At 39.3% G+C, this 24,782-nt stretch overlaps 2 protein-coding genes across 2 annotated transcripts; both read left to right on the forward strand.

The window, feature by feature from the left end:
* Positions 1 to 7,393: 7,393 nt before the first annotated feature.
* Positions 7,394 to 11,250, forward strand: LOC120562469 (nuclear factor 7, brain-like). Its single transcript, XM_039806183.1, has 3 exons — positions 7,394 to 7,406; positions 8,952 to 9,317; positions 9,600 to 11,250. The coding sequence occupies exons 1-3, from the start codon at positions 7,394 to 7,396 to the stop codon at positions 10,085 to 10,087; spliced, it is 867 nt and encodes a 288-aa protein (XP_039662117.1). The 3' UTR covers positions 10,088 to 11,250.
* Positions 11,251 to 18,656: 7,406 nt separating this feature from the next.
* LOC120561575 (nuclear factor 7, brain-like) lies at positions 18,657 to 21,318 on the forward strand. The gene is made up of 2 exons (XM_039804711.1): positions 18,657 to 18,913; positions 20,088 to 21,318. The coding sequence occupies exons 1-2, from the start codon at positions 18,751 to 18,753 to the stop codon at positions 20,615 to 20,617; spliced, it is 693 nt and encodes a 230-aa protein (XP_039660645.1). The 5' UTR covers positions 18,657 to 18,750; the 3' UTR covers positions 20,618 to 21,318.
* The last annotated feature ends 3,464 nt before the right edge of the window (positions 21,319 to 24,782 follow it).

A 24,782-nucleotide genomic window follows, 5' to 3' on the forward strand; every position in this document is an offset into this window, starting at 1 on the left:
AATAGGCTACAATTAAACCTTTGTGAGTAAAAAGTCAATACTTATCAATGCACTCACCTGTGTAGACCGGCATAAACATGTAGAAAGCGATATTTCAGTCTGCTCAGTCCACTCTGTTTTACGCAAACACAACTCTACTCTGCAATTTTTACAAACAAGCTAAAACAAAAGCTGTCGGTTTTAAGTCTAACTGTTTATCTTAGTTTGACGGGAATCTGGAAATTTGGACAAATTCTTGTAAACCTCACTGCTGGCTGAAAAAAAACAAACTCTCCGCTAGAGCGGTAAATCTATGGAGGTAGGCTATTATAAGACCAAAACAGATACATGTGGACAGATACTTAACAGATACTTAATATGCACGTGAATGACACGATCGTTATGTTCGAGTTCTTCATTCTTGATGATGATGGTTGTATTATTTTGCAACAGCATCTTTCATTGTAAATGAGGCATACATGACGAGTACATAGCCTGCTTATCAGTCCATTCACCATTAAAGCTGGGCTTTTACAACTCTGTGACAGTGACATGTTTACCCGACAGCAGCCATTTCTTTCTGCAAGCATTTTCCACCAATCAGGACGCTGCATACTACAATAATGTTTCCATAATCACAGACTTTAACCATCACTCCTCAGTGAACTGCCTCCTAGTCTGAGATCATTTTCTAGTTAAAGAGCCAGTTATCAGTATGTATGAGTTTGCTCACACTAGTACATGTAAAAAAAAATATAGCATTAATTCAGTAAGAAAGTGGAAATTTTGAACAAGAATAGGCGTATTATGTATAAATGAATTTTATTTTCTTTATTTAAAAGTCCGGCCCCCAGAGTGTCTGCTTAGAAAAATTCTGGCCCTTGAAAAAACTGTAGTTGACGACCCCTGCTCTACCAAAAGTAAGTCATATGTTGGAGAATGGACAAATATAGTAGACAAAGGTATGTGGACAACCATAACCGGTAAATAAACAATAAAAAAGTTTTTTCAGAATGACATGGTTTGGCCGTGAACCTTAAGACATACATGCTATCAAACATCTTTATCAACCACCTAGTAATATTAGGAAATACCTTAATCAACAGCAACTAAGGGTTTACTTAGACACTTTAGTTTGTTAGTTAGTTTATTTCCAGTTCAGGCTTTTAGCACATATCTCATATTGTTATTAAATATACACCTTAGTTAACTGTTATTAACAGTTAGTCAGGGCTTATTACTGCATTAACTAATGGTAAAATAGACACCTTAGTTAACTGTTATTAACAGTTAGTCAAGGCTTGTTTCTGCATTGACTAATGGTAAAATAGACACCGGTAGTTAACTGTGATTAAAAGTTAGTTGAGGCTTGTTACTGCATTAGCTAATAGTAAAATAGACACTTTAGTTAACGGTTATAAACAGTTAGTCAAGGCTTGTTAAATAGACACATTATTTAGCTGTTATTAACAGTTAGTCAAGTCTTATTATTGCATTTACTAATGATATAATAAACACTTTAATTAACTGTTTTTAATAGTTAGTCAGGGCTTATTACTGCAATAGACACCGTAGTTAACTGTGATTAACAATTAGTTAAGGCATCAACTAATGGTAAATAATGCATCAATTAATACCTTAGTTAACATGAGCATTGTTAAATGTTTATTAGACAATTTATTCAACCCTTAATAACGGTTAATTAATGCTTATTAATGCATTAACTAATGCTTATTAATGTACCCTTATTGTAAAGTGTTACCCTTTGTTCTTATAAAACTCACGTTCAGTTTGTGGTTTCAGCAGCTGGTTGAAGTCCCAGAACTCCTTCCTGTAGCTGTTCTCTCTCAGTAGAAGTAGTGGTTGTGGGTGTGTGTGCCTGCTTCCCTTTTTTATCTCCGGTGTGTCTTTGAGGGGGGGGAGCTTCATTTTCACAGTTTGTCGAGTTGAGTTTCATTCCACACTATTTAATAAAGGTGTTGTCCACATTACATACTGTTTACTACTTCTGTGTTTGTCTTGAGTGTGTAGTTCATTCATACAAGAAAAGATTAAAAAAACAATTAGATTAGATAATCTGAGCATGCAAACTAACATTTACACAATTTAACTGAGACGATGACAACAACAAGAGGAATAGCAACAGAAACTAAACACCGTGAGGAATGAAGACTGTGTGCGTGTGTGTGTTTGCATGTAGTGGGAAAAGAAAAACAGCCGGAAGTAACAAAGAATAAGCTGTGAATCAATAAATATGGCGCTGATTGTATAAATGCATGTGATATTACTGATCTACTACATCCCTATCTAGACCACACTAGAGACAGTAATGGGTCATTCTGTCACTCAGGAATGTCATTTGATTGATGGCTGACAGGTGAAGAGGTCACGACCCTTCAAAAATGTTATTGATGGTCAACAGATGTTTCTGACGGAAACAAAGAAACAAAAAACAGTGCCTCTGAAGTGTGTGAAATAAAAGTGTGAACTAACCGTCTATTTAAGCTGACAGGCCGGAAATATTGTCCATAAAATGTCCATAAACAGTAAATAGAGATGGCAAACGATTGCGTACTTAGTCCAGCAACGCTTATTATCATTATTATATTAAATGGAACAAAAAAGATAGCTTGGGGCAGGAAAACTTAGCTCGAATCAGTAATCAGTAAGTAGTACTACCTTGCATTTTACTCTGGTCTTATGTTATCTGCATTTCCACCTCAGCTCAAAGCTTTGTACTATGGATTTTACTTATTGTTATATACAAACATTAAAAATTTTAAACGTTATGTGATCTGTGATCTATGTGATATTAATATAGCTTTTAAAATCATATTTTATTCTCCTTGAAGTACACAATAGTGGCAAAAATGTAAATTACTGCAATGATTATCTCTCCGATATTGAGTAGTCAGGTCATTCTTTACCTAAAAACCTTTATACTATGTACAACTTGACATTAATGTAACTTTAAATAAAAAAAACATACTACTACTTTATGAGAAATGTCTAAATACTTACTTGTGAGACAAACTGCAGATTCTAGTTTTAGTGATATATAATTCAGACCTGGGTAGCTTAAGTTGCCTGACATTCACTAAAATTACCCACCATTTGTTGATGGAATGCACAATGCAACAGTCGACTTTCCCTTCTGTGACATGCTGCCAGAGTGATATAGAGCCAGCAGATGGGTTGTCTAGCTTTAACTTTCACTGTTTATTTTACACAAGTGTAGACTGTGGTTCGCATTCTTAACAGGCCTGGATTCATAAGTATCAGTTTTTCTGTATGAAACAAACTGCTGTCCTGCGAGAGGATGGCGCCTCTGCCAAATGGGACTACAGATGGAAATTTGCCTTTGGGCTACAATCTGGCACTTTTACGTGTACTGATGTATATGTTCATTAAATGTGCATTGTCCTGAAATAAATAAATAAATAAAGGTAAGGTAACAGTTGCCATAGCTAAGGTCAATGGTCAGCCTCTGCTCTACATACATACAGCCACACACACACACACACACACACACACACACACACACACACACACACACACACACACACACACACACACACACACACACACACACACACACACACAAACCACACAGCAGAATATGAGGTTATACCAGCAATTTGTTCTCCACAGTCAAAGAAAAGGACCACAATTTATTAATAACAATTTATGCAAAATGATAAAATCGGTAATGGGATTAAAAGAACTAAAACGGCTGATTTTAGTCCAATCTCAAACCATGATTTCAGGTCCTTTGTTTTCAGTCTATTAGTCAATCAAGCCACAGGGAAAGGGGAGAGGTAACACTAATAGGCGTGAATGGTCAAAAGGCACGCACACCTCACCCTACAGTATGTTCAGTTAAACATCTGTTACACAGCATCTCCAGTTGTCAATGCTGAGGGCCCAAGGTCACAGATCGCAGTCTGCAGAGCACCGACACAGTCACACAGATACAGACGCAAGTATTCTGTTTTTCCTCCAACTTTTACCCTCATCTCCATGTATCGTTTTTCAAAAACAAATGCGTCTCTCAATCAAGTATGGATAAGAGCGGTCATTTCTTCATTTGAATACCTGTTAGCACATCTTTTAAATGTTTTGTTACTCCACTAGTAGAAATTACATGTAATTAGTTGCTTTGGGGTGCAGGATTTAGTGTTTCTCAACAGCTATGAGATTTAACTATTTCCGATGATAACTGAGATTACAAGTTAAGTAGAAGAAAAAGTGCAATGAGGTAACTAAATGATTAATGGTTCTGGGTTTATTGAATTCAAGTAATGTCAAGAGCTTACCCATGAGCCTGTTCGGGATGCATGTTGTAATAAGCAGTCGGTGTAAATTTTCAGTATATTCATTCATTTCATTTTGTTAAAAATGTGCACTGTAGTTCAGTGGTTAATAATAACCACTTAATATAGATGCTTATCAAAAATTTTTAGCATGACTGACTAGCGATTATTCAGCAAAATCATATTTTTAAAATAACTGGTAACCGCATCTAGAGGTCAGGAAACCTCCAGATTGTAAGTAACTCTTCCTTGTTAACCTGCAGCTACCGAGGTGTATAGCGATCTGAAGGATCAGACGTCACCTCAGCAGCAAACTGCCAGGCTGACAGAGCTCGTCCTCAACAAGGAAAGCGCTGCAGCCGAGGTCTTCCGAACTTGGATCAGAAAACCGCGACAACTTGCTTAGAGATCTCATGGGTACGTCTGTCCCACCACACCACAGATTTTCTGATTGCACTTAAACATTTGATATATTTGGCTACTAAAGGTTCAGTTTGTATTGAGATAAACTTGTAAGTGGTTTACTTTTATTTAGAGTATATTGTTTATTAACCTAAGCCCGAGCTAACTACGTGTTGTCTTTCACATTTTCAGCCCAAATCAAATGAAGCTGCATCACCAAGCCAAGATCTTTCAGGTAAAAAGACACACCCGAGCCTTAGGCAGATTTACTATCACGCCAATTGAATGTTTTTCTGCTTAATTGTTTAAACTGTGAAGCACTTCTATTTTTGGTAATCAATCTAAACTTAATTTCATTCGGTTTTTAATTTAGAGATTAACTGTAATGTAACCCGTTTGAATACTGTTAGTTATTTGTCACCATCTAAAGATGGACAAAGAAGGCAAGCAAAAGTGTAGACCAACATGATGGAAGATGGAAATAAATGGCAATCTCTTTTTCTTTGGAGGAGCAGCTGCGGTGCCTGCAGGAGGAGCGTACCTACAAGTTTTGTATGGATAAAGAAGTCAACATCGTCTCCATCCCATGCGGACACCGAAAAGATTGAATTAATGATTAAATAAGGTAATGTCTCCAAACTTACCTCAATTATAACTTATCTCCTGCTAGTTATACTACAGCATGTACTTTAAAAAAAAGTCCCTATGCACGCGTTTTACTGCCGGTAGCAGCAGAGAGCAGAAGCCGAGCAGGCAAGTGTTATTTACATAAACTTCTGGTGTACTTACAAACTTTCCAATCCATCGTTTTATGAGAGCATAACCTATTTGTACTAGTGTAGAAGTTTGGGAAAATTTCGGGCATTATTAGTAGGGTCATTTACAGATACAAACCTGGATCCATTAGCCCCTCGCTAAGCTATTAACCTGATAACGCTAACTTCGCCCAATGTTCACCCAGGTGAAAAAAGCTTCTGGTGGGGGTGTTTGGCTCGAGGTCATGGTGCAAAGGACCTCGCGAGTGAAATTACTCTGAACCATCACTTTTGGACCTTTCTGCTGCCTTCGACACAGTGAACCACCAGATCCTCATTTCGACACTCCGAATCTGGGTGTTTGAGGCTCTGCGCTCATTGCTCACATCTTACCTGACAGACCGAATCCTACGGGGTAACTTGGAGAGGATCTAGCTCAGAACCTTGCCCACTCAAAACTGGGGTTCCCCAGGGATTAGTCCTGGGTCCCTCCTCTTTTCTCTGTACACCAACTCTCTCGGGTCTGTCATTCTCTACCTGCATCGGCTTTTTCTTATCACAGCTACGCAGATGACACCCCTCCAATTCACTTCCTTTCCTGAGTCTGAAACTCAAGTAGCACGCGATATCTCGGCCTGTCTGACTGACATCTCATCTTGGATGTCCACACACCAGCTGAAACTCAACCTTGACAAGACTGAGCTCCTTTTCCTTCCAGGGAAAGGGGCTCTCCTACCCAAGACCTGACTATAACAATTGTCAACTCGGGGTACTTGTGGTAGTCCCCAGCCAGACTGCTAGAAACCTGGGTGTGACACTTGACGAACCAACTCTCTTTCACTGCTAACATTGCTGCAACCACCCGATACGTGTAGATACATGCTGCATAACATCAGAAGGATACGTCCCCTTCTAACGCAGAAGGCGGCTCAGGTTCTGGTTCAGGCTCTAGTCATCTCACGTCTAGACTACTGCAACTCCTCCTGATTGGCCTCCTCTGCATGTGCTTTCCAACCCCTGCAGCTCATTCAGAACGCAGCAGCTCGGCTTGTCTTCAACCTCCCCAAGTTCTCTCACACTACACCGCTCCTCCGCTCTTCACTGGCTACCAGTTGCGCCCGCATCGGCTTCAAGACACTAGTAATTACATGGCACGCGGGAACGGATCAGCCCCAGCTTACATCCAGGACACGGTCAAACCATACACCCCAACCCGCCCCACTTCTGCATCATCAGCCAAACTGCTTGCTGCCCCTCACAGCGAGGGACAACTCTATCACCTCAACTAAATCCGACTGTTCAGTGTCCTGGCTCCTAAATGGTGGAACGAGTTCCCCATCGACATCAGGATGGCTGAAAGCCTACACATCTTCCGTCGAAGGCTAAAAACACATCTCTTCCGACTACACCTCGGATAATAATAAAAAATAAAAATTCTTGAACCTGCACTTTCATTTGTTTTCTTTGTAGTTTGAACCTTCACAGTTGAAAGCACTTAATTGTAAGTCGCTTTGGATAAAAGCGTCAGCTAAAATGACATGTAATGTAAATGTAATGAAAGAAGGGTACCTGTTACGCGTTATTTTTCGGGCCTGTCAGATAGACATTCATGTTAATCCCTCACCGTTGGATATAGACGAAAAGAAAAAACACGTAACCCCCCTTAACTCAAAAATATGTGACAGTTTTATTATTGGTATTTTTAGCCCAATAACAGCTGTTTTAATCAACATTTATTCACAAGATCTTATCACGGTTTACATGTATTCTTTTAATGTTATTATTTCGGTCTATTTCGGCCAGGAAGCGGGTTGCTTTTTGTATTTTGCTATTTATATTTTAAAACTATAGTGCTAGATCATCAACATTTATTTAGATGTTGTCATACCATAATCACAGCCCAATGGAGTAGCATCAGACTCATATTCTGATTAGAATCTGAGTATGGCCACGTCAGGTTGGTTAAAGTATAATCAGTGATCTTAATGGTAAACCAATCACAGCTCACAGCTTCATTGACAGGCAGGTATTGTAATTGTTCCAGGAGTTATTAATTCTGATTATGTTACATTGGTAATAGATATCTGAAACATGTTACTAAATAAACTCCAAAATCTGGAACATGGCCAGGCACATTTAAAACAACACATTTAAATGCTATGTTTTATGTTACATTAAACATTAAAAGTATCAAAGTACAACACAACACACACAGCAGGTCATCAAAGGCCAAGAGATTAAGAAAATAAAACCAAGAGAATATAACTGTACAACTGAATATATCTTTATTTTCAATTCAATTGTATTGTAATAGTTAAGGAAATCATAACAGGAGTTATCTCTCACTTTACAGATAGAATAAGTCTAGACCACACTCTATAATTTTACAAAGACCCAACAATTCCACACTCCCCCAAGAGCAAGCATATTTAAACTCAATGAATGTACTGATAGGTCTGTTCAAAAGAATAAACTTTGGTCATTAACAAAACAACCTTTAAAATAGAAGAGAGAGCGCACCTCCCAAAGAGCCAAATTTGTCATCATCTGCATATTGATAAAGAGCTCCCAAGGCTGGCCTTGGGAACTCCACACATCATGTTGCTAAGATGAATAACTTGGTGGTCAACACCAGATATTGAAAACTCAACCAGACAAAACTCGCACGAAGTCTACCACAAGACTCACCGGATAAAACAGGAAGCAGGCGCACACACAACCACTACTTCTACTGAGAGAGAACAGCTACAGGAAGGAGTTCTGGGACTTCAACCAGCTGCTGAAAGACAAAGGAACGCAGCTTTATGTGCTGACTCAAAGTGAAAGTAACTGGAGTAGTTGAAGCGGCTGAGCTGTCACCGCCGTGCTGGAGCCCCGCTGTGCTCGGCCTCACTCAGAGACCAAATGGCTTCCGGTGATCAGAGCAGGAGCCGTCATCCGGCCCGTCGGGTTATCTTTAGAGATCCTGTTGTTCCCGCGCAAAATACAGCTTCTGTAAAGAATGTCTGTGCAGGGCTGGCGGAGATCCCGTCTAAAACCACATTTTAGCCTGGTGTTGAAGAACCTGTGTGGGGCCCTTCATACAGGAGAGAGATCAGAGATCTTCAGAGGCTCTCTGCAGTCTGCACTCTGAGAAACTCAAACTCTTCTGTCTGGACCATCAGCAGCCGGTGTGTCTCGTCTGCAGAGATTCAGAAACCCACACCAACCACAGATTCAGACCCATCGATGAAGCTGCACGACAACACAAGAAGGACCTTCAGGAAACTCTGGAGCCCTTAAAGGAGAAGTTAAAGGTTTTTGAACGAGTAAAAGAGGTGTGTGATAAAACAGCAAAAGTCATAAATGTCCAGTCGCGACGCACAGAGATGGAGATTAAGGATCAGTTTACGACGCTTCACCAGTTTCTAAAACATGAAGAGGAGGTCAGGATTGCTGCACTGAGAGAGGAAGAGGAGCAGAAAAGTCAGAGGATGAAGGAGAAGATGGAGGCTCTGAGCAGAGAGAATAGCAGCTCTTTCAGACACAGTCAGAGTCACAGAGGAGCAGCTGAGAGCCAAAGATGTCTCATTCCTGATCAGCTACAAGGCTGCAGTGGAAAGAGTCCAGCAGCGCCCCCTGCTGGATGATCCACAGCTGCTCTCAGGAGCTCTGATAGACGAGGCCAAACACCTGGGCAACCTGAGCTTCAACATCTGGAACAAGATGAAGGACGAGGTCTCCTACACTCCTGTGATCCTGGACCCAAACACTGCTATGTCAGACTTCATCCTGTCTGATGAACTGACCAGTGTGAGAAAACTAAAGAGATGGGGAGGGAAACTGCAACTTCCTGGTAATCCTGAGAGGTTGGATTGTGACTACAAAGGTAATTATTATTCTACACAGAAGGGGAGGGATGTGATTGACCCAAGTGTTTAAGGCTGCCCTTTGTACCATGCCTTCATCATCATCTGGGTGCCTTTATGCATACACGTAAACTATCCTGGAATGGATGCTACAACCAAACTTTACTGTAAGGGCACACTGTTTGTATTGTATTTTTGTAGTATGTGTGCCTGGATGTCATATGTCTGTGTGCATATGTGTATATATTTTGTGTAAAAGCTATTGGACACCTTTAATAAAATATCTCTATCTCTATCTATAGGTGTCCTGGGCTCTGAGGGCTTTGACTCAGGGACTCACAGCTGGGATGTCAAGGTCGGAAACAGTACATTCTGGGAACTGGGTGTGTTAGCAGAGTCTGTCCAGAGGAAGGGAGACATTCAGTCTGGAATATGGAGCATAGTGTTCAAAGAAGGTGAATACTCAGCACGGTCACTACCAGATCCAGAAACCGATCTCGAGCCGGACACGCCGCCCCGGAGGATCCGAGTGACTCTGGACTGGGACGGAGGAAAGCTGTCGTTCTATGATCTTTGTACTAACACACACATACACACCTTCACACACACTTTCACTGAGAAGCTGTTTCCATTGATTGACACTGAGGAGCACATATTTGTTTTACCACTGAAGGTCTGTGTGACTGTAGAACAGATTAATGATTATGATGGTCATGGTGGTTATGAGGATTATGATGGTAATGAGGATGGTGGTGATGATGATGATGATTATCATTTAATTATGGGTTAAAAAAAGAGAAAGGTAGAGAGAAGGGGAATGACATGCAACAAAGGGCCGCAGGTCGTAGTCAAACCTGAAACCGCTGCGTCGAGGAGTAAACCTCTATACATGGGCATCCGCTCCACCAGAAGAGCTAACCAGGGGCCCAGACATCAGAAATACAGAATAACAATTGGCCCGATTTTTATGTAACTTGGTGGAGTGTAGCATGGACTGAGAAAAACCCATTACATTTTGATCTGAATCACGGGGCGGATACACAAATTATTTCTGCATTAACATTGCGAGCTACAGTGTTTTTGTTGCATTCAGGTGGTGTAGGAATTATTGGAAAAACTAGTTCCTGACTGGGACTAAACTTATAAAGAAATACTTAGTGTCGATTGTTGCTAAGTTATTCATCTTGGCAACAAGATATGTGGAGTTCCCCAAGGCTCAAGCCTCGGCCCGCTTATTTTACATTTACATGCTTCCATTAGGCCAAATTATACAAACCAACATCAACTATGCAGACGACAAATTTGGCTCTTTAAGGATAAGGTTGTTTTTGTTAATGTCAAAGTTTATTCTTTTGAACAGACCTATCAGTACATTCATTGAGTTTAGAAGATATGCTTGCTCTTGGGGGAATTATTGGAATTGTTGGGTCTATGTAAATTATAGAGTGTGGTCTAGACTTATTCTATCTGTAAAGTGAGAGATAACTCCTGTTATGATTTCATACTATTACAATACAATTGAATTGAAAATAAAGATATATTCAGTTGTACAGTTATATTCTCTTGGTTTTTATTTTCTTAATCTCTTGGCAGTTTAATGACCTGTTGTGTGTTGTGTTGTACTTTGTCTCAATATTTTAATGTTTAATGTAACATAAAACATAGCATTTTAAATGGCCTTGTTGTTGAAATGTGCCTGGCCATGTTCCAAATTTTGTGTTTATTTAGTAACATGTTTCAGATATCTATTACCAATGTAACATAATCAGAATTAATAACTCCTGTTTCTGAATTATAATACCTGTCAATGAAGCTGTGATTGGTTTACCATTAGATCATTGACTATACCTTTAACACCCTGCAGTGTTATCTTAAAAGTTTCTACATACCAGTAAAACTACTCTGTATCTCACTCTGTTAACATGTCAACAAACCACATGGCTCCACAACACAGACAGCTGTAACGTGAACATGATGTGTTGTAAGAATTGTTTTGGTTGTTTGGTGGAGGGTTAAAGTGATCCTGATTTGTTTATTGATTTAAAATGTTAAATTGATGTTATCATGATATGTTTGTAATTCCTCTTGTGTTTCTGTGCTGCTGAGAATGAGATTACATTTTTAAAGACTAAACTAAAAGAGTCTTATTAAAGATAAATTCAGTTAGTATAAATTCTGAAAATAATTTAGTGCAGAAGAAAGAGACAGTTGTAGTTAAGTAGATACATGTTTTGTCAGTTCTTGAATGTAACTAAGTAAGTGCAGCATATATCCTCAATTCTAATTAAATCTGTACTGTTAAATGAAGCCTCAGTTTTCTAATAAATATTGGATTTTGTTTATACTCAAACAGTGCTTTAATACAATGGCTGCTACCATCACAAGACCAATTAGTGTGCTAAATTAATTAACTAAACAGCTACAACATGATCAAATAATCCACCACTATATAAACAAAATAACGTTTATTTATTTTACAAGAGTTTTCCCTCTTAACAAACATCTCATTACTCATTAACCTGAGATAAATAGTGAGTTTAAAAGATTTATATTTTTATTTGATTTAGTTCATAAACAAAACATTCAAACACACACACTAACTGACAAAACAAGTATGCTGATTGTAAGCGCCTTACAATAATATGAGCAGGAATCATTTCAATGTGTGCCTGCAGAATTTGTAGTGCATTACAGAATATGTATTCTAAACTTGAATAAATAAAACCAAAGATGATCAAGAGAGCAAACAGTCTGTCTACTGCTGTCAGAGTATTGTCAAAGTTCTGGCCATAAAACTACTACAGCAGTATATAAAGTACAATTGTACCTATGCTTAGTGTCTGTAGTGGTTAAAACAGGGTAACATAGTAATACTGTGTTCTCCAATTTAGCTAGATAGGTAATTTATGTGTGTGATATATGCCCATAATCTTCACCTTCAGTACTTCATTCAGTATTATTCATGTTATTGCATTCCCCTTCCCCCCCACTAGGTGGAAGTATAGGATCAGGAATGATAGAGCCGTATATTAGAGTCTACATATGAAGTGCCTCTCACCTGGACTTATCTTTCTATGTGCTCACTTAAGTCTGGAATGACATTCCACAGCACATCAGAACTTTAACGTTAATAACATCATTTAAATTAACATTTGCTCGCTATTTAATGGAGAGGTTTACCTGCGACCATTAAGTCAGCTTTATGGCTTTGCCCTGTTGCTAATTCTCCTGGTCTGTGTGTTTGTTACTGTTTCTGTCTAGGAGTTTTTGTTGTGTATGTGGTGTTTATGTTCTGCAGAGCAGGAACCTGCTGAAAATCAGTTTTACACTGAGTCAGGCCCGATTGTCTTTAATCTTTTCCTGTTTAATAAATTAAAAATGAAATGAAAATTAAATCTGGCAGCTGAGTTACATGAGTTAAGTCTGAAACCTTAACCTGAGGGCTAAATAAACTGCCCTGACTCTGATAAGCCTGAAATAACTGATGTCTATCAGCAAGTGTTTTTTTGGTGGTCATTTTAGGCCTTTATTTTACAGGACAGCTGAAGACACGAAAGGGGAGAGAGAGAGTGGGGAAAGACATGCAGCAAAAGGGCCGGCGGGTTGGGGTCAAACCTGGGCCGCTGCATCAAGGAGTAAACCTCTGTACATGGGCCCGCTCTACCAACTGAGCTATTCGCCCCGACTTTGTCACATTTCTGAAGATTTTACATTACCTGATGCATAATTTAAAGTAGCTATGCTTTCTTTCAAAGCACACTGTCCAAGTATGTATGTGTGGACCAAACTGTAAACTCAAGTCGGCATAGTGAAGCAGATAGTGGTGTTTAGGTCGAAGATTTACATATTGGAATACCTCCTGCCTCATTTCCACATACTCCTCGATCAGTACCTTTATGTAAGCAATCTGAGATTCTGAAAGGCTAGGTGCACAGACAAATTCAGTTAGCTCCCTCAGAAGTAGTATCAGCTGCCATACAGCATTGCCAGCATCTTCAATTCTGTCATGCACTTGTGGTATCTTTATTTAAAATAGGCAAGAACCTCAATTGCCACCTGTTCTGGGATGCATAGCCCCCAAACTTTGCTCCATTGCTGGGAACAGCATTTGGTTTGTTGGTGCTTTCACCAGGAAATGATCGAAGTCTGTTATTTAGTAATTCGTAACTAAACCACTGTTTTGTTTTGATTAAGAACTGCAAACAAATTGCTAAGTCATAGTCTATAACCTCCTCTAATGGGTCATGTGCTAGACAGGGAGGCAGTCCAGGCTGACACACATGGAAGTGGAACAGTTTGTTGAAAAGACTGTTGCCTTTAATGTCCTGATGCATAGTAACTTCAGCCTGGCTCTGCCCTCCTATGTACTTCCGCTCAATTTTCATTTTCCTTCAGTACTCCATTTGGGTTTGCGGTATATTCTTGGGTTTTCTCCAGCTAAATCTTAACCGGTCCAATCAGCAAACAGAGGGAGTGGCTGAGAACAATGACGTTGAGGTTGTGCGCTAGTTTGAGTTGTAGTTCCGTAATGGCGCGCAGAAAGATGTGAGCGGAAGCCATCCGGTCCGTTGTGGCAACGTTGTCGAATATCGGAAGTTAAAGCCCGAGCAGGAACAATCTTTGCTGAGTTGTGTTGGTGGCCATGATGTTGTGGCCCCCTCCCAACGGGGTTCGGGAACAGTTTGATTTTCCAGCTCACTCCTTTAGCGGTGAAGGAGTTGGCTAAGGCTAACTCTAGCGATGCTAAGCCGACGTCACGACCAAACGTTAGCGATTGGTTCTGGCAGATCCAGAGTGGCTCTGGGCAGATCCAATAGATCCAAGGAAGTTAACACTTGTCAATGGAGAGTGGCCAGACTCTCTGAACAAATGACATGGACCAGAGTCTGGTAGGACCAGGCTAATGTACCAGAGTCTGGTAGGACCAGGCTAATGTACCAGAGTCTGGTAGGACCAGGCTAGTGTACGAGAGTCTGGTAGGACCAAGCTAACAGGACAGTACAGGTACATTTGTACTTATCTCTCAGAGTCAAGCTTGGTAAATGTAATTTGTAAATAAAAGGCAAAGAAAGGCAATTCTTATTACTTATAAGTGATATAAACACACACTGTGAATTATATAAATATACAAACTGAATTATTATGAGTTATTTCACTTTGAATTATTGCACAAACCAATGGACTGGGGAACAGACAGAGATAATAAAGGTAGATATATTATTATTATGACACTTAACGTTCACTGGTTTACATTTCTGGCATTTTGGTTATTGCATCTTATTGATCTTTATTTTTTATGAATTCTTTTTTGCACTTTTTCTTGTTTTTACCACACTTGAAGCATAACAATTCTAGCCTTGTGAGACCGTCCTTATCTCGCGAGCTCCAGTTTTCCACTCGCAGATCAGTCTGCCATCTTGAGGTAGAGAAAATTTGGAGCCGTTCGCCAAACGACCGACCAATCAGCGTTGGTTTTGAGGCGGGTTTAGGTGTGACGCAATGAGAAGTGACTGTTCAGTCTAAACAACGTGGCAGCTTCCACGGATGAGATGAGCGTGGCTATCGTGCAAGTTTTATCTGAATTAGAAAGTAGTCCTTCGTTGAAAGAACAGCAAAAATCGGCACTGGAGGCTTTTCTCGGAGGAAAAGATGTTTTTGCTCTTCTCCCGACTGGTTTCGGCAAGAAGTTGATCTGATTGGTTGATTCGGCCCGTCTATCACCAACATAGGTGGTGATAGACAGATGGTTTATCCAATCAGCTAACCAGGGTTTTCGCCCCTTCCCAAAAGTTCTCCAACCGATATGCCGAGATAATGCGAAGCAATTCATCTGGAGGAGTCAGGTTTTAACAATTTCCCTCCAGATGAATAAAGTTATTAGTCTTATCTCATTCAAAAGATAGATTTTGTGTGGACTCTCACTTTAAAGGAATACTTTAATGCAGAGATATCCAACTGGGGGTCCGTGACCCCTAGGGCTGTGTTTCTCAAAGTGGGGTCTGGGGACTTGAAGGGGTCCTTGAAGGGGTTCCAGGGGGTCCCCAACAATTTTCACTATATTTTCATCCATAAGGAACACAATGACAGATTGTATGACTATTTTGCTCAAGGGTTTAATTCACTTTCTGTAATAAAACATATAAAAGCAAAAATCCTATTAGCTAGGGGACCCATGGGACAAAGTCTTATCAGATCGGGGTCCGTGGTCTAATTAGTGTCAGTTTAGTGGTCCTTGATGTGAAAAAGTTTGAATTTTTGTGAATTTTTTAAAATTTAAATTACACATTGGAGATAAGCTTGGTAAGGTAGCCATACAGTTAAGCTTAAGGATTCACAGCTATTCATTGTCATCCATCCAGCCCAGTTTAATGCAACTTAATTTGTTACAGTGGGCAACATGTAGTTGGGGGTCCCTACTCTACTAAGTTGCCAAATGGTTCCATTGACAAGACCAAAGTGATGTGTGTGTTTTGTCGTTGTGAACTGAGCTATCATCGCAGCACGTCCACTCTGAAATACCACTTGATGGCCAAGCACACAGCTGATGGCCGAGCACACAGCTAATGCCAATTCTCTGCCCCCTTGTCAAAGCCATGCGACAAAAGCACAAAGGAAGCCGATTCACTTTTCCATGTTAATAAGAACATTAAAATGAGAAAAAATAATGGAACAAAAAGAAATCAAGGGACATTTAGAATAGATGAAAATTCAGTTTGCGATTAATTGCGATTAATTGAAAGTTAACTATGACATTAATGCGATTTATCGTGATAAAATATTTCAATCGTTTGACACCACTATTTATTACAAGTTGTTACAGTTCTCTAACGCACATGTTGACACTGGAAAAAGAGTAGCTTTTAATCTTGTTATACATGTGTATAATGACCATAAAAGGCATTCTATTCTACTCTCACTCTCTGTCTTTGCATAGATTAGAAGTCAGACCCTTCTGTCTCCACTCTCTCCCTCTGTCTCTGCATAGATCAGATAAAAACACTCTTTCCGACCAAGTAGTTACAGGAATGTAGTTATAGGAACAGTCCACTTCTAAACAGTTCTACTAACTACTATCCCCCAAAACCGGTTTGCCATTTGCATTCACACTGGCCAAGTGGCCATAGAAACTGACCTTTTGTTATTATAACACAGCCATCTAACCACCACTATGCAGGAAATGTAAAAGACCCTGCCCGGAAGTAGGAGCTGAAAGAGCAAAAGGAACTGCAGGCCAGAGGAACTTAATAATCCCCAAATTTGTCCAGTCAGAACACAGGAAAAAAAGGGTTCTAGGAACGTTATGAAAGTGGCTTATAACGCTGCTGAGATGTAGTGAAGGGCCAAACAAAACAAAACAAAAACAGTTAGTGCAAATTATGATCTACTTAGTGGTGTTGATAAGTTATAACGTAATACATAAGAATAGACAGTCTATATAAATGCTGAAATGTAGTGAAGAGTCAATATACAGTTAGTGCAGGTAGTGGTCTGGTTAGTGATATAGGTCAGTGATAACACAGTTAACCGGAAGAGACAGTCTATGTAGATGTTGAATGTAGTGAAAAGTCAATATACAGTTAGTACAAATAGTTGACTAGGTAGTAATGTAGATTAGGAATAACACGATACAAATGAGTAGACAGTTGTTAGAATAATTACATTATCAAGTAATAGACAGGAACCACTGAAGTTATAATACAGTTGTGTTTACATACAACGTACAATGTGATAAAACTCTATATTCCTAATGAAGAGTCGATGTTGTCAGTTATCTTAGTCAAGGAGCGCCTGTTCTTTCCTCAGCATCACACCGTGCTCCAGATAAGGACAAGATACCAGATTGCGTCAGCAACAGTGTTTTGTTTTGTTATAATGCAAACAGTTTTAATACTAATCGGACGAAAAAGTATGTATCTTAATTTCTCTGACAACAGTCTATATAAATGCTGAGATGTAGTAAAGAGACACAAAGTGTGGTCTAGATAGTGATGTAGATCAGTAATATCACATGCATTTATCCAATCACGCTCATATTTATTGATTCACGGCTTATTTTTTTTGCTTCTGGCTGTTTTTCTTTTCCCTCTACATGCAAAAACACACATCTGCAACTCAGCACACGGTCTTCATTCATCACGGTGTTTAGTTTCTGTTGCTATTCCTGTTCTTGTTGTTGTCGTCTCAGTTAAAATGTGTAAATGTCAGTTTGCATGCTCAGATTATCTAATCTAATTATTTTTTTGGATCTGTTCTTGTATAAATGAACTACACACTCAAGACAAACACAGAAGTGGTAAACAGTATGTAATGTGGACAACACCTTTATTAAATAGTGTGGAATGAAACTCAACCGGACAAGCTGTGAAAATGAAGCTCCGCCCCTCACAAGACTCACCGGAGATAAAACAGGGAAGCAGGCACACACCCACAACCACTACTTCTACTGAGAGAGGACAGCTACAGGAAGGAGTTCTGGGACTTCAACCAGCTGCTGAAACCACAAAGTGAACGTGAGTTTTATAAGAACAAAGACTCAAAGTGAAAGTAACTTTCAGGGAAAAGTTGAAGTGGCTGAGCTGTCTGTCTGCTGTGTTTCCCGCTTCCCTCAGAGACTAAATGGCTTCCAGATCAGAGGAGGATCTCTGCTGTCCGGTCTGTCATGAAGTCTTCAGAGATCCTGTTGTTCTGTTGTGTAGCCACAGCTTCTGTAAAGACTGTCTACAGAGCTGGCGGAGAGAGAAACAGACACAGGAGTGTCCAGTTTGTAGGAAAAGATCCTTGTCCAAACCACATGTTAACCAGATGCTGAAGAACCTGTGTGAGGCCTTCATACAGGAGAGAGATCAGAGATCTTCAGAGGCTCTCTGCAGTCTGCACTCTGAGAAACTCAAACTCTTCTGTCTGGACCATCAGCAGCCGGTGTGTCTCGTCTGCAGAGATTCAGAAACACACACCAACTACAGATTCAGACCCATCGAAGAAGCTGCACAACAACACAAGAAGGAACTTCAGAAAACTCTGGAGCCCTTAAAGGAGAAGCTAGAGGTTTTTGAACGAGTAAAAGTGGAGTGTGATAAAATAGCAAAACATATAAAGGTCCAGGCCCGACGCACAGAGACAGAGATTAAGGATCAGTTTAAGAAGCTTCACCAGTTTCTAGAAAATGAAGAGGAGGCCAGAATGGCTGCACTGACGGAGGAAGAGGAGCAGAAGAGTCTGAGTATGAAGGAGAAGATGGAGGCTCTGAGTAGAGAGATAGCAGCTCTTTCAGACACAGTCCGAGCCACAGAGGAGCAGCTGAGAGCTGAAGACGTCTCATTCCTGATCAACTACAAGGCTGCAGTGGAAAGAGTCCAGCAGCGCCCCCTGCTGGATGATCCACAGCTGCTCTCAGGAGCTCTGATAGACGAGGCCAAACACCTGGGCAACCTGAGCTTCAACATCTGGAACAAGATGAAGGACGAGGTCTCCTACAAGCCTGTGATCCTGGACCCAAATACTGCTTATGCAGACTTCATCCTGTCTGATGAACTGACCAGTGTGAGAGAACAAAAGAGATGGGGAGAGCAACTACAACTTCCTGGTAATCCCGAGAGGTTGGATCGTGACTACATAGGTAATTATTATTCTACATATAAGGGGAGGAGTGGGATTGACTTAAGTGTTTAAGTCTGCCCTTTGTACCATGCCTTCATCTTCATCTGGGTGCCTTCATACACGTAAAATATCCTGGAATGGACTGATTGGCACTGTTTGACTCCCTTACTGGCTATATTAGCCATCTGCCCATTTTGCTAGCTTGCCTGTATGGCCAATTCTCCACGCTGTCTTTTTGTCTGTATGGACAGTTTTCAACTTTAACGTAAACTTTTCATCAAGTCTTTACTAGTGTCTATGTATATTTAAGTAATGATTATTCTATTTTATATATATATATATATATATATATATATATATATATATATATATATACACACTATGTTAGCAAAAGTTTGGACACACTTTCTTATTCAATGTGTTTCTTTATTTTCCTGACTATTTACATTGTAGATTATCACTGAAGGCATCAAAACTATGAATGAACACATATGGAATTATGTACTTAACAAAAAAGTGTGAAATAACTGAAAACATGTATTATATTTTAGACTCCTCAAAGTAGCCACCCTTTGCTTTTTTTGATAGTGCTGCAAACCCTTGGTGTTCTCTCAATGAGCTTCATGAGGTAGTCACCTGAAATGGTTTTACCTTCACAGGTGTGCTTTGTCAGGGTTCATTAGTGGAATGTTTTCCCTTATTAATAAAAAAGCAAAGGGTGGCTACTTTGAAGAATCTAAAATTTAAGACATGTTTTCAGTTATTTCACACTTTTTTGTTAAGTACATAATTCCATATGTGTTCATTCATAGTTTTGATGCCTTCAGTGAGAATCTACAATGTAAATAGTCATGAAAATAAAAAGGAAACGCATTGAATGAGAAGGTGTGTCCAAATTTTTGGCTTGTACTCTATATATGTATATATATATAGATATAGAATTTGCACTGACACTATCTTGCACTATGATACCATTGCACCTTTCTGCATTTTTTCCACACCGCCCATTTTAAACATGCTACAACCAAACTTTACTATAAGGGCACACTGTTTGAATTGTATTTTTGTAGTATGTGTGCCTGGATGTCAAATGTCATATGTCTGTGTGCATATGTGTATATATGTTGTGTAAAAGCTATTGGACGCCTTAATTTCCTTCGGGATAAATTAAGTATCTCTATCTCTATCTATAGGTGTCCTGGGCTCTGAGGGCTTTGACTCAGGGACTCACAGCTGGGATGTCGAGGTTGGAGAAAGTACACACTGGGAACTGGGTGTGTTAGCACAGTCTGTCCAGAGGAAGAGAGACATGCAGTCTGGAATATGGAGCATAGTGTTCAGAGAAGTTGAATACGCAGCACGGTCACTACCAGATCCAGACACCGATCTCGAGCCGGACACGCCGCCCCGGAGGATCCGAGTGACTCTGGACTGGGACGGAGGAAAGCTGTCGTTCTATGATCTTTGTACTAACACACACATACACACCTTCACACACACTTTCACTGAGAAGCTGTTTCCATTGATTGACATTAAGGGGATGGTGTTTGTTTTACCACAGAAGGTCTGTGTGACTGTAGAACAGATGAATGACTATGAAGCTTATAAGGATTATGTGGATAATGATGATGATGGTGGTTATGAAGGTTATGAGGATTATGATGGTAATGAGGATGGTGATGATGATGATGATTATGATGATTATCATTTCATTATGGGATAAAGCAACAACTTTTTTTTAAGATAATTTTTGGGGCATTTTTAGACCTTTATTTGACAGGACAGCTGAAGACATGAAAGGAGAGAGAGGGGGGAAAGACACGCAGCAAAGGGCCGCAGGTCGGAGTCAAACCTGCAGCCGCTGCCTTTGACGAGAGAACCTCTATATATGGGCGCCCGCTAACCAGCTAACCAGGGGCCCAAAAACAAGTTTTTTATAGTTAGAGTCAAAAGATTTATTAACAGCAAATAGTAGAAACTTTCAAAAATCAGCCAAGCATGTCATGTTTTTGATTCGGTCTTTTTGTTTGTTTGTATGTCATCAGAATTACAGAATAACAATTGGCCCGATTTTTATATAACTTGGTGGAAGAGTGTAGCATGGACTGAGAAAAACCCATTACATTTTGATCTGAATCACGGGGCAGATACACAAATTATTTGTGCATTAACATTGCGAGCTACAGCATTTGTGTTGCATTCAAGTGGTGTAGGAATTATTGGAAAAATGACTTCCTAACTGGGAAAATTGACACTGCATTAACATTATGAGATAAAGCATTCCTTGGCGAAGGTCTGTGCTCTCCGAGTGCTCTTCTAGCTAAACTTATTAACCCTCCTGTTGTCCTCGGGTCAAATCTGACCCGTTTTCAAAAAGTTTCTATATCAGAAATTTGGGTTTCTTTCAATCAAATTTGAAAACAAAATAACGTGGATGGTTCCATACGACGCTCTTCATAAGTTAAATAAATGATCAGTTCATTACTTTCATTGAATTTGGGTGTTTTTTTCAATGTTATAGCATGTAAAGAAAAAATGATAAAAGGACATGGAAAAAAATGTCAAAAACATTGGAAAAGCTTAAAATTGCAGAAAAATATTGACAGAAAAATATGACCAAAAGTTTGAATTTTATTTACATTTTGACCCATAAAAAAAAAAGTTGCTTGTTGGTCGACAGGGAAGACAACACAATGGTTATTAAGTACTTAGTGGCGATTGTAAGTTATTCATTTTAGCAACATGATGTGTGGAGTTCCCCAAAGATCAAGCCTCTTTTATTTTACATTTACATTCTTCCATTAGGCCAAATTATACAAAACAACATCAATTATGCAGACGACAAATTTGGCTTTTTACGGAGGTGCGCTCTTTCTTCTAGTTTGTTTTCGTTAATGTTGTTAAAGTGTATTCTTTTGAACAGACTTATCAGCAGTGGCGGTTTCTCTAGGAGGCCAAAGGAAGCCTGGCCTCCCCATAAAAATATAAAACATTATTTAAAATATAAAATTATTATTTTTTTAAATAAAATTAAAAAAAAAATATTTTACAATAAATTTTATAATTTAAAATTACGTTTTATATTTTTAACCGTGGGAATTATAAATTTACGGTTGTGTTTTACTGATTTTGTAATTTCCCTTATCAAAACATTCCATTATCATTTTCTTCAGAGCAAAACAGCGCCCCTCGTCACTGCGTGCGTGGTGCAGTCCTGTCTGGGCTCTGTCTAGTGGCCAGTAAAACGCTACGAACGCTCAAAGAAGGCCAGCTTTTCCTGGCCTCCTTTAGAGAAAAAAAATTATATTTTCAGCCAATCAGATTGAGGCTAGGTTTGACCGAGCTCGACATTGAATGGTCAATTCATCATAAATAAAAACACCAGGGAAGCCAGGTTGAACCTGGCTTCTCACCAATCACATGCCTCAGACAGATGGGTAACTATGGTAACAGTACAGCAGCGGTGCCGGCCGGTGTCAGCAGCGCTAACAGTTAGTTAACAGCAAGTTTACACAATGCTTTTTTTGATAACTCTGCAAACCCTTGGTGTTCTCTCAATGATCTTCATGAGGTAGTCACCTGAAATGGTTTTACCTTCACAGGTGTGCTTTGTCAGGGTTAATTAGTGGAATTATTTCCCTTATTAATAAAAAAAGCAAAGGGTGGCTACTTTGAAGAATCTAAAATATAAGACATGTTTTCAGTTATTTCACACTTTTTTGTTAAGTACATAATTCCATATGTGTTCATTCATAGTTTTGATGCCTTCAGTGAGAATCTACAATGTAAATAGTCATGAAAATAAAGAAACACATTGAATGAGAAGGTGTGTCCAAACTTTTGGCCTGTACTGTATATTCTCTTGGTTTTTATTTTCTTAATCTCTTGGCCCTTTAATGACCTGTTGTGTGTGTTGTGTTGTACTTTGTCTCAATACTGTTAATGTTTAATGTAACATAAAACATAGCATTTTAAATGACCTTGTTGTTGAAATATGCCTGGCCATGTTCCAGATTTTGGGTTTATTTAGTACCATGTTTCAGATATCTATTACCTTTGTAACATAATCATAATTAATAACTCCTGTTTCTAAATCATAATACCTGTCAATGAAGCTGTGAGCTGTTATTGGTTTACCATTAGATCATTGATTATACCTTTAACCCTCTGCAGTGGCGTTTTTATATCTAAAAAGTTGCTACATACCAGTAAAACTACTCTGTATCTCACTCTGTTAACATGTCAACAAAACAGACAGCGCTGTAACGTGAACATGATGTGTTGTTAGAATTGTTTTGGTGTTTGGTGGAGGGTTAAAGTGATCCTGATTTGTTTATTGATTTAAAATGTTAACGAGATGTTATCATGATTTTTTCTGTTGTAATTCTTCGTGTGTTTTCTGTGCTGCTGAGAATCAGATTAAAGCTTTTAAAGACTAAACTAAAAGAGTCTTATTAACTGTCCTGTTTGCCCCATCAGAAATTTGGGTTTCTTTCAACGTGTGTGTGTGTGTGTGTGTGTGTGTGTGTGTGTGTGTGTGTGTGTGTGTGTGTGTGTGTGTGTGTGTGTGTGTGTGTGTGTGTGTGTGTGTGTGTGCGTGCGTGTGTTTTAAGTGACATGGTCGACTGGAAGACAACACAAGGGTTAAAGATAAATTCAGTTAGTATAATTTCTGAAAATAAGTTAGTGTAGAAGAAAAACACAGTTGTAGTTAAGTAGATACATGATTTGTCAGTTCTTGGATGTAACTAAGTACATTTACTTAAGTACTGTGTACTTAGTAGTGCAGTTTTTTCCTTCTTGCAGCTATAATAATAAATTATATATAGGAAGTATATTTTCATATAGATACTTTATTACATTTTCATGCACGACTTTTACTTGTAACAGTATTTCTACTCTGTAGCATTACTAGTTTTACATCTAGTACTGTATTTTCTGGACCATAAGTCGCACTTTTTTTCATAGCGACTTATAGTCAGGTGCAACTTATATATCAAAATATATATAAATTTAACATGTTTTTAAATGTTAATTCATACTGAAAACATTACCGTCTACAGCCGCGAGAGGGCGCTCTAGGCTTGTGACAACTAGAACGCTGCTGCTAAAGACAACTGAGAAAGAAAAGAAAATCCTATTCTGCAGATTACAAACTGCAGGTAGTAAAATATGCAGCCCGAAAACGGTAATCGAGCAGCAGAAAGAAAGTTTGAAATGAGGGAGAAACTTGTGAGGGAGACTGGAGAAAAGGTGACTCTTACTGCAATGAAGAAAGCAAAGAAAGCTAATCGGCTAATCGCGGGCTGAGAGCGAGATGGCCAGAGCTGGAGGAACGAGTCCACAGATGGGTGCTTGAACAACGTGCTGCCGGGAGGGGCTGGTCAACGGTGCAGTAACGTCTCCACGCCCTGGTAGTTGTTCTGTGTGCTATTGTGTAGTTGAATAACTGTTAATGTGTTACGTTAACATACCGGACACCTATTCAGCCTGTTGTTCTGTGTGCTATTGTGTATGTTACACCACTCAGACAGCGGCCGTGCTAGTAGTGTATAAAAGTTCAGTTTTATTCCTTCGCAGCAAAATTTATCACAAAACAGCAAGTTCAAGAGTATCACCGCGCGCACACACACCGTGTTCCTTTCTTCGGGCCTCGACTACAACCTGAACATGTGTCTTCTTCTATGGTTTCTTGCTGTGTCTTGTAACAACAAATCACTACTCATGTAGCCACCTACTGGCGAGGTGAAGAAATGCATAACGTATAATCAAACTACAGGTCTCAAGGCATTACTAACAAGAACACTGATTAAATTATGCATTATGTATAAACAAACAAAAATACTTTCAAAAGGAGTATTTCCAGGTGCTACATGTAGTTGAATAAC

The sequence above is a fragment of the Perca fluviatilis genome, chromosome 7 (assembly GCF_010015445.1).
Source record: "Perca fluviatilis chromosome 7, GENO_Pfluv_1.0, whole genome shotgun sequence".
NCBI classification, from domain to species: domain Eukaryota; kingdom Metazoa; phylum Chordata; class Actinopteri; order Perciformes; family Percidae; genus Perca; species Perca fluviatilis.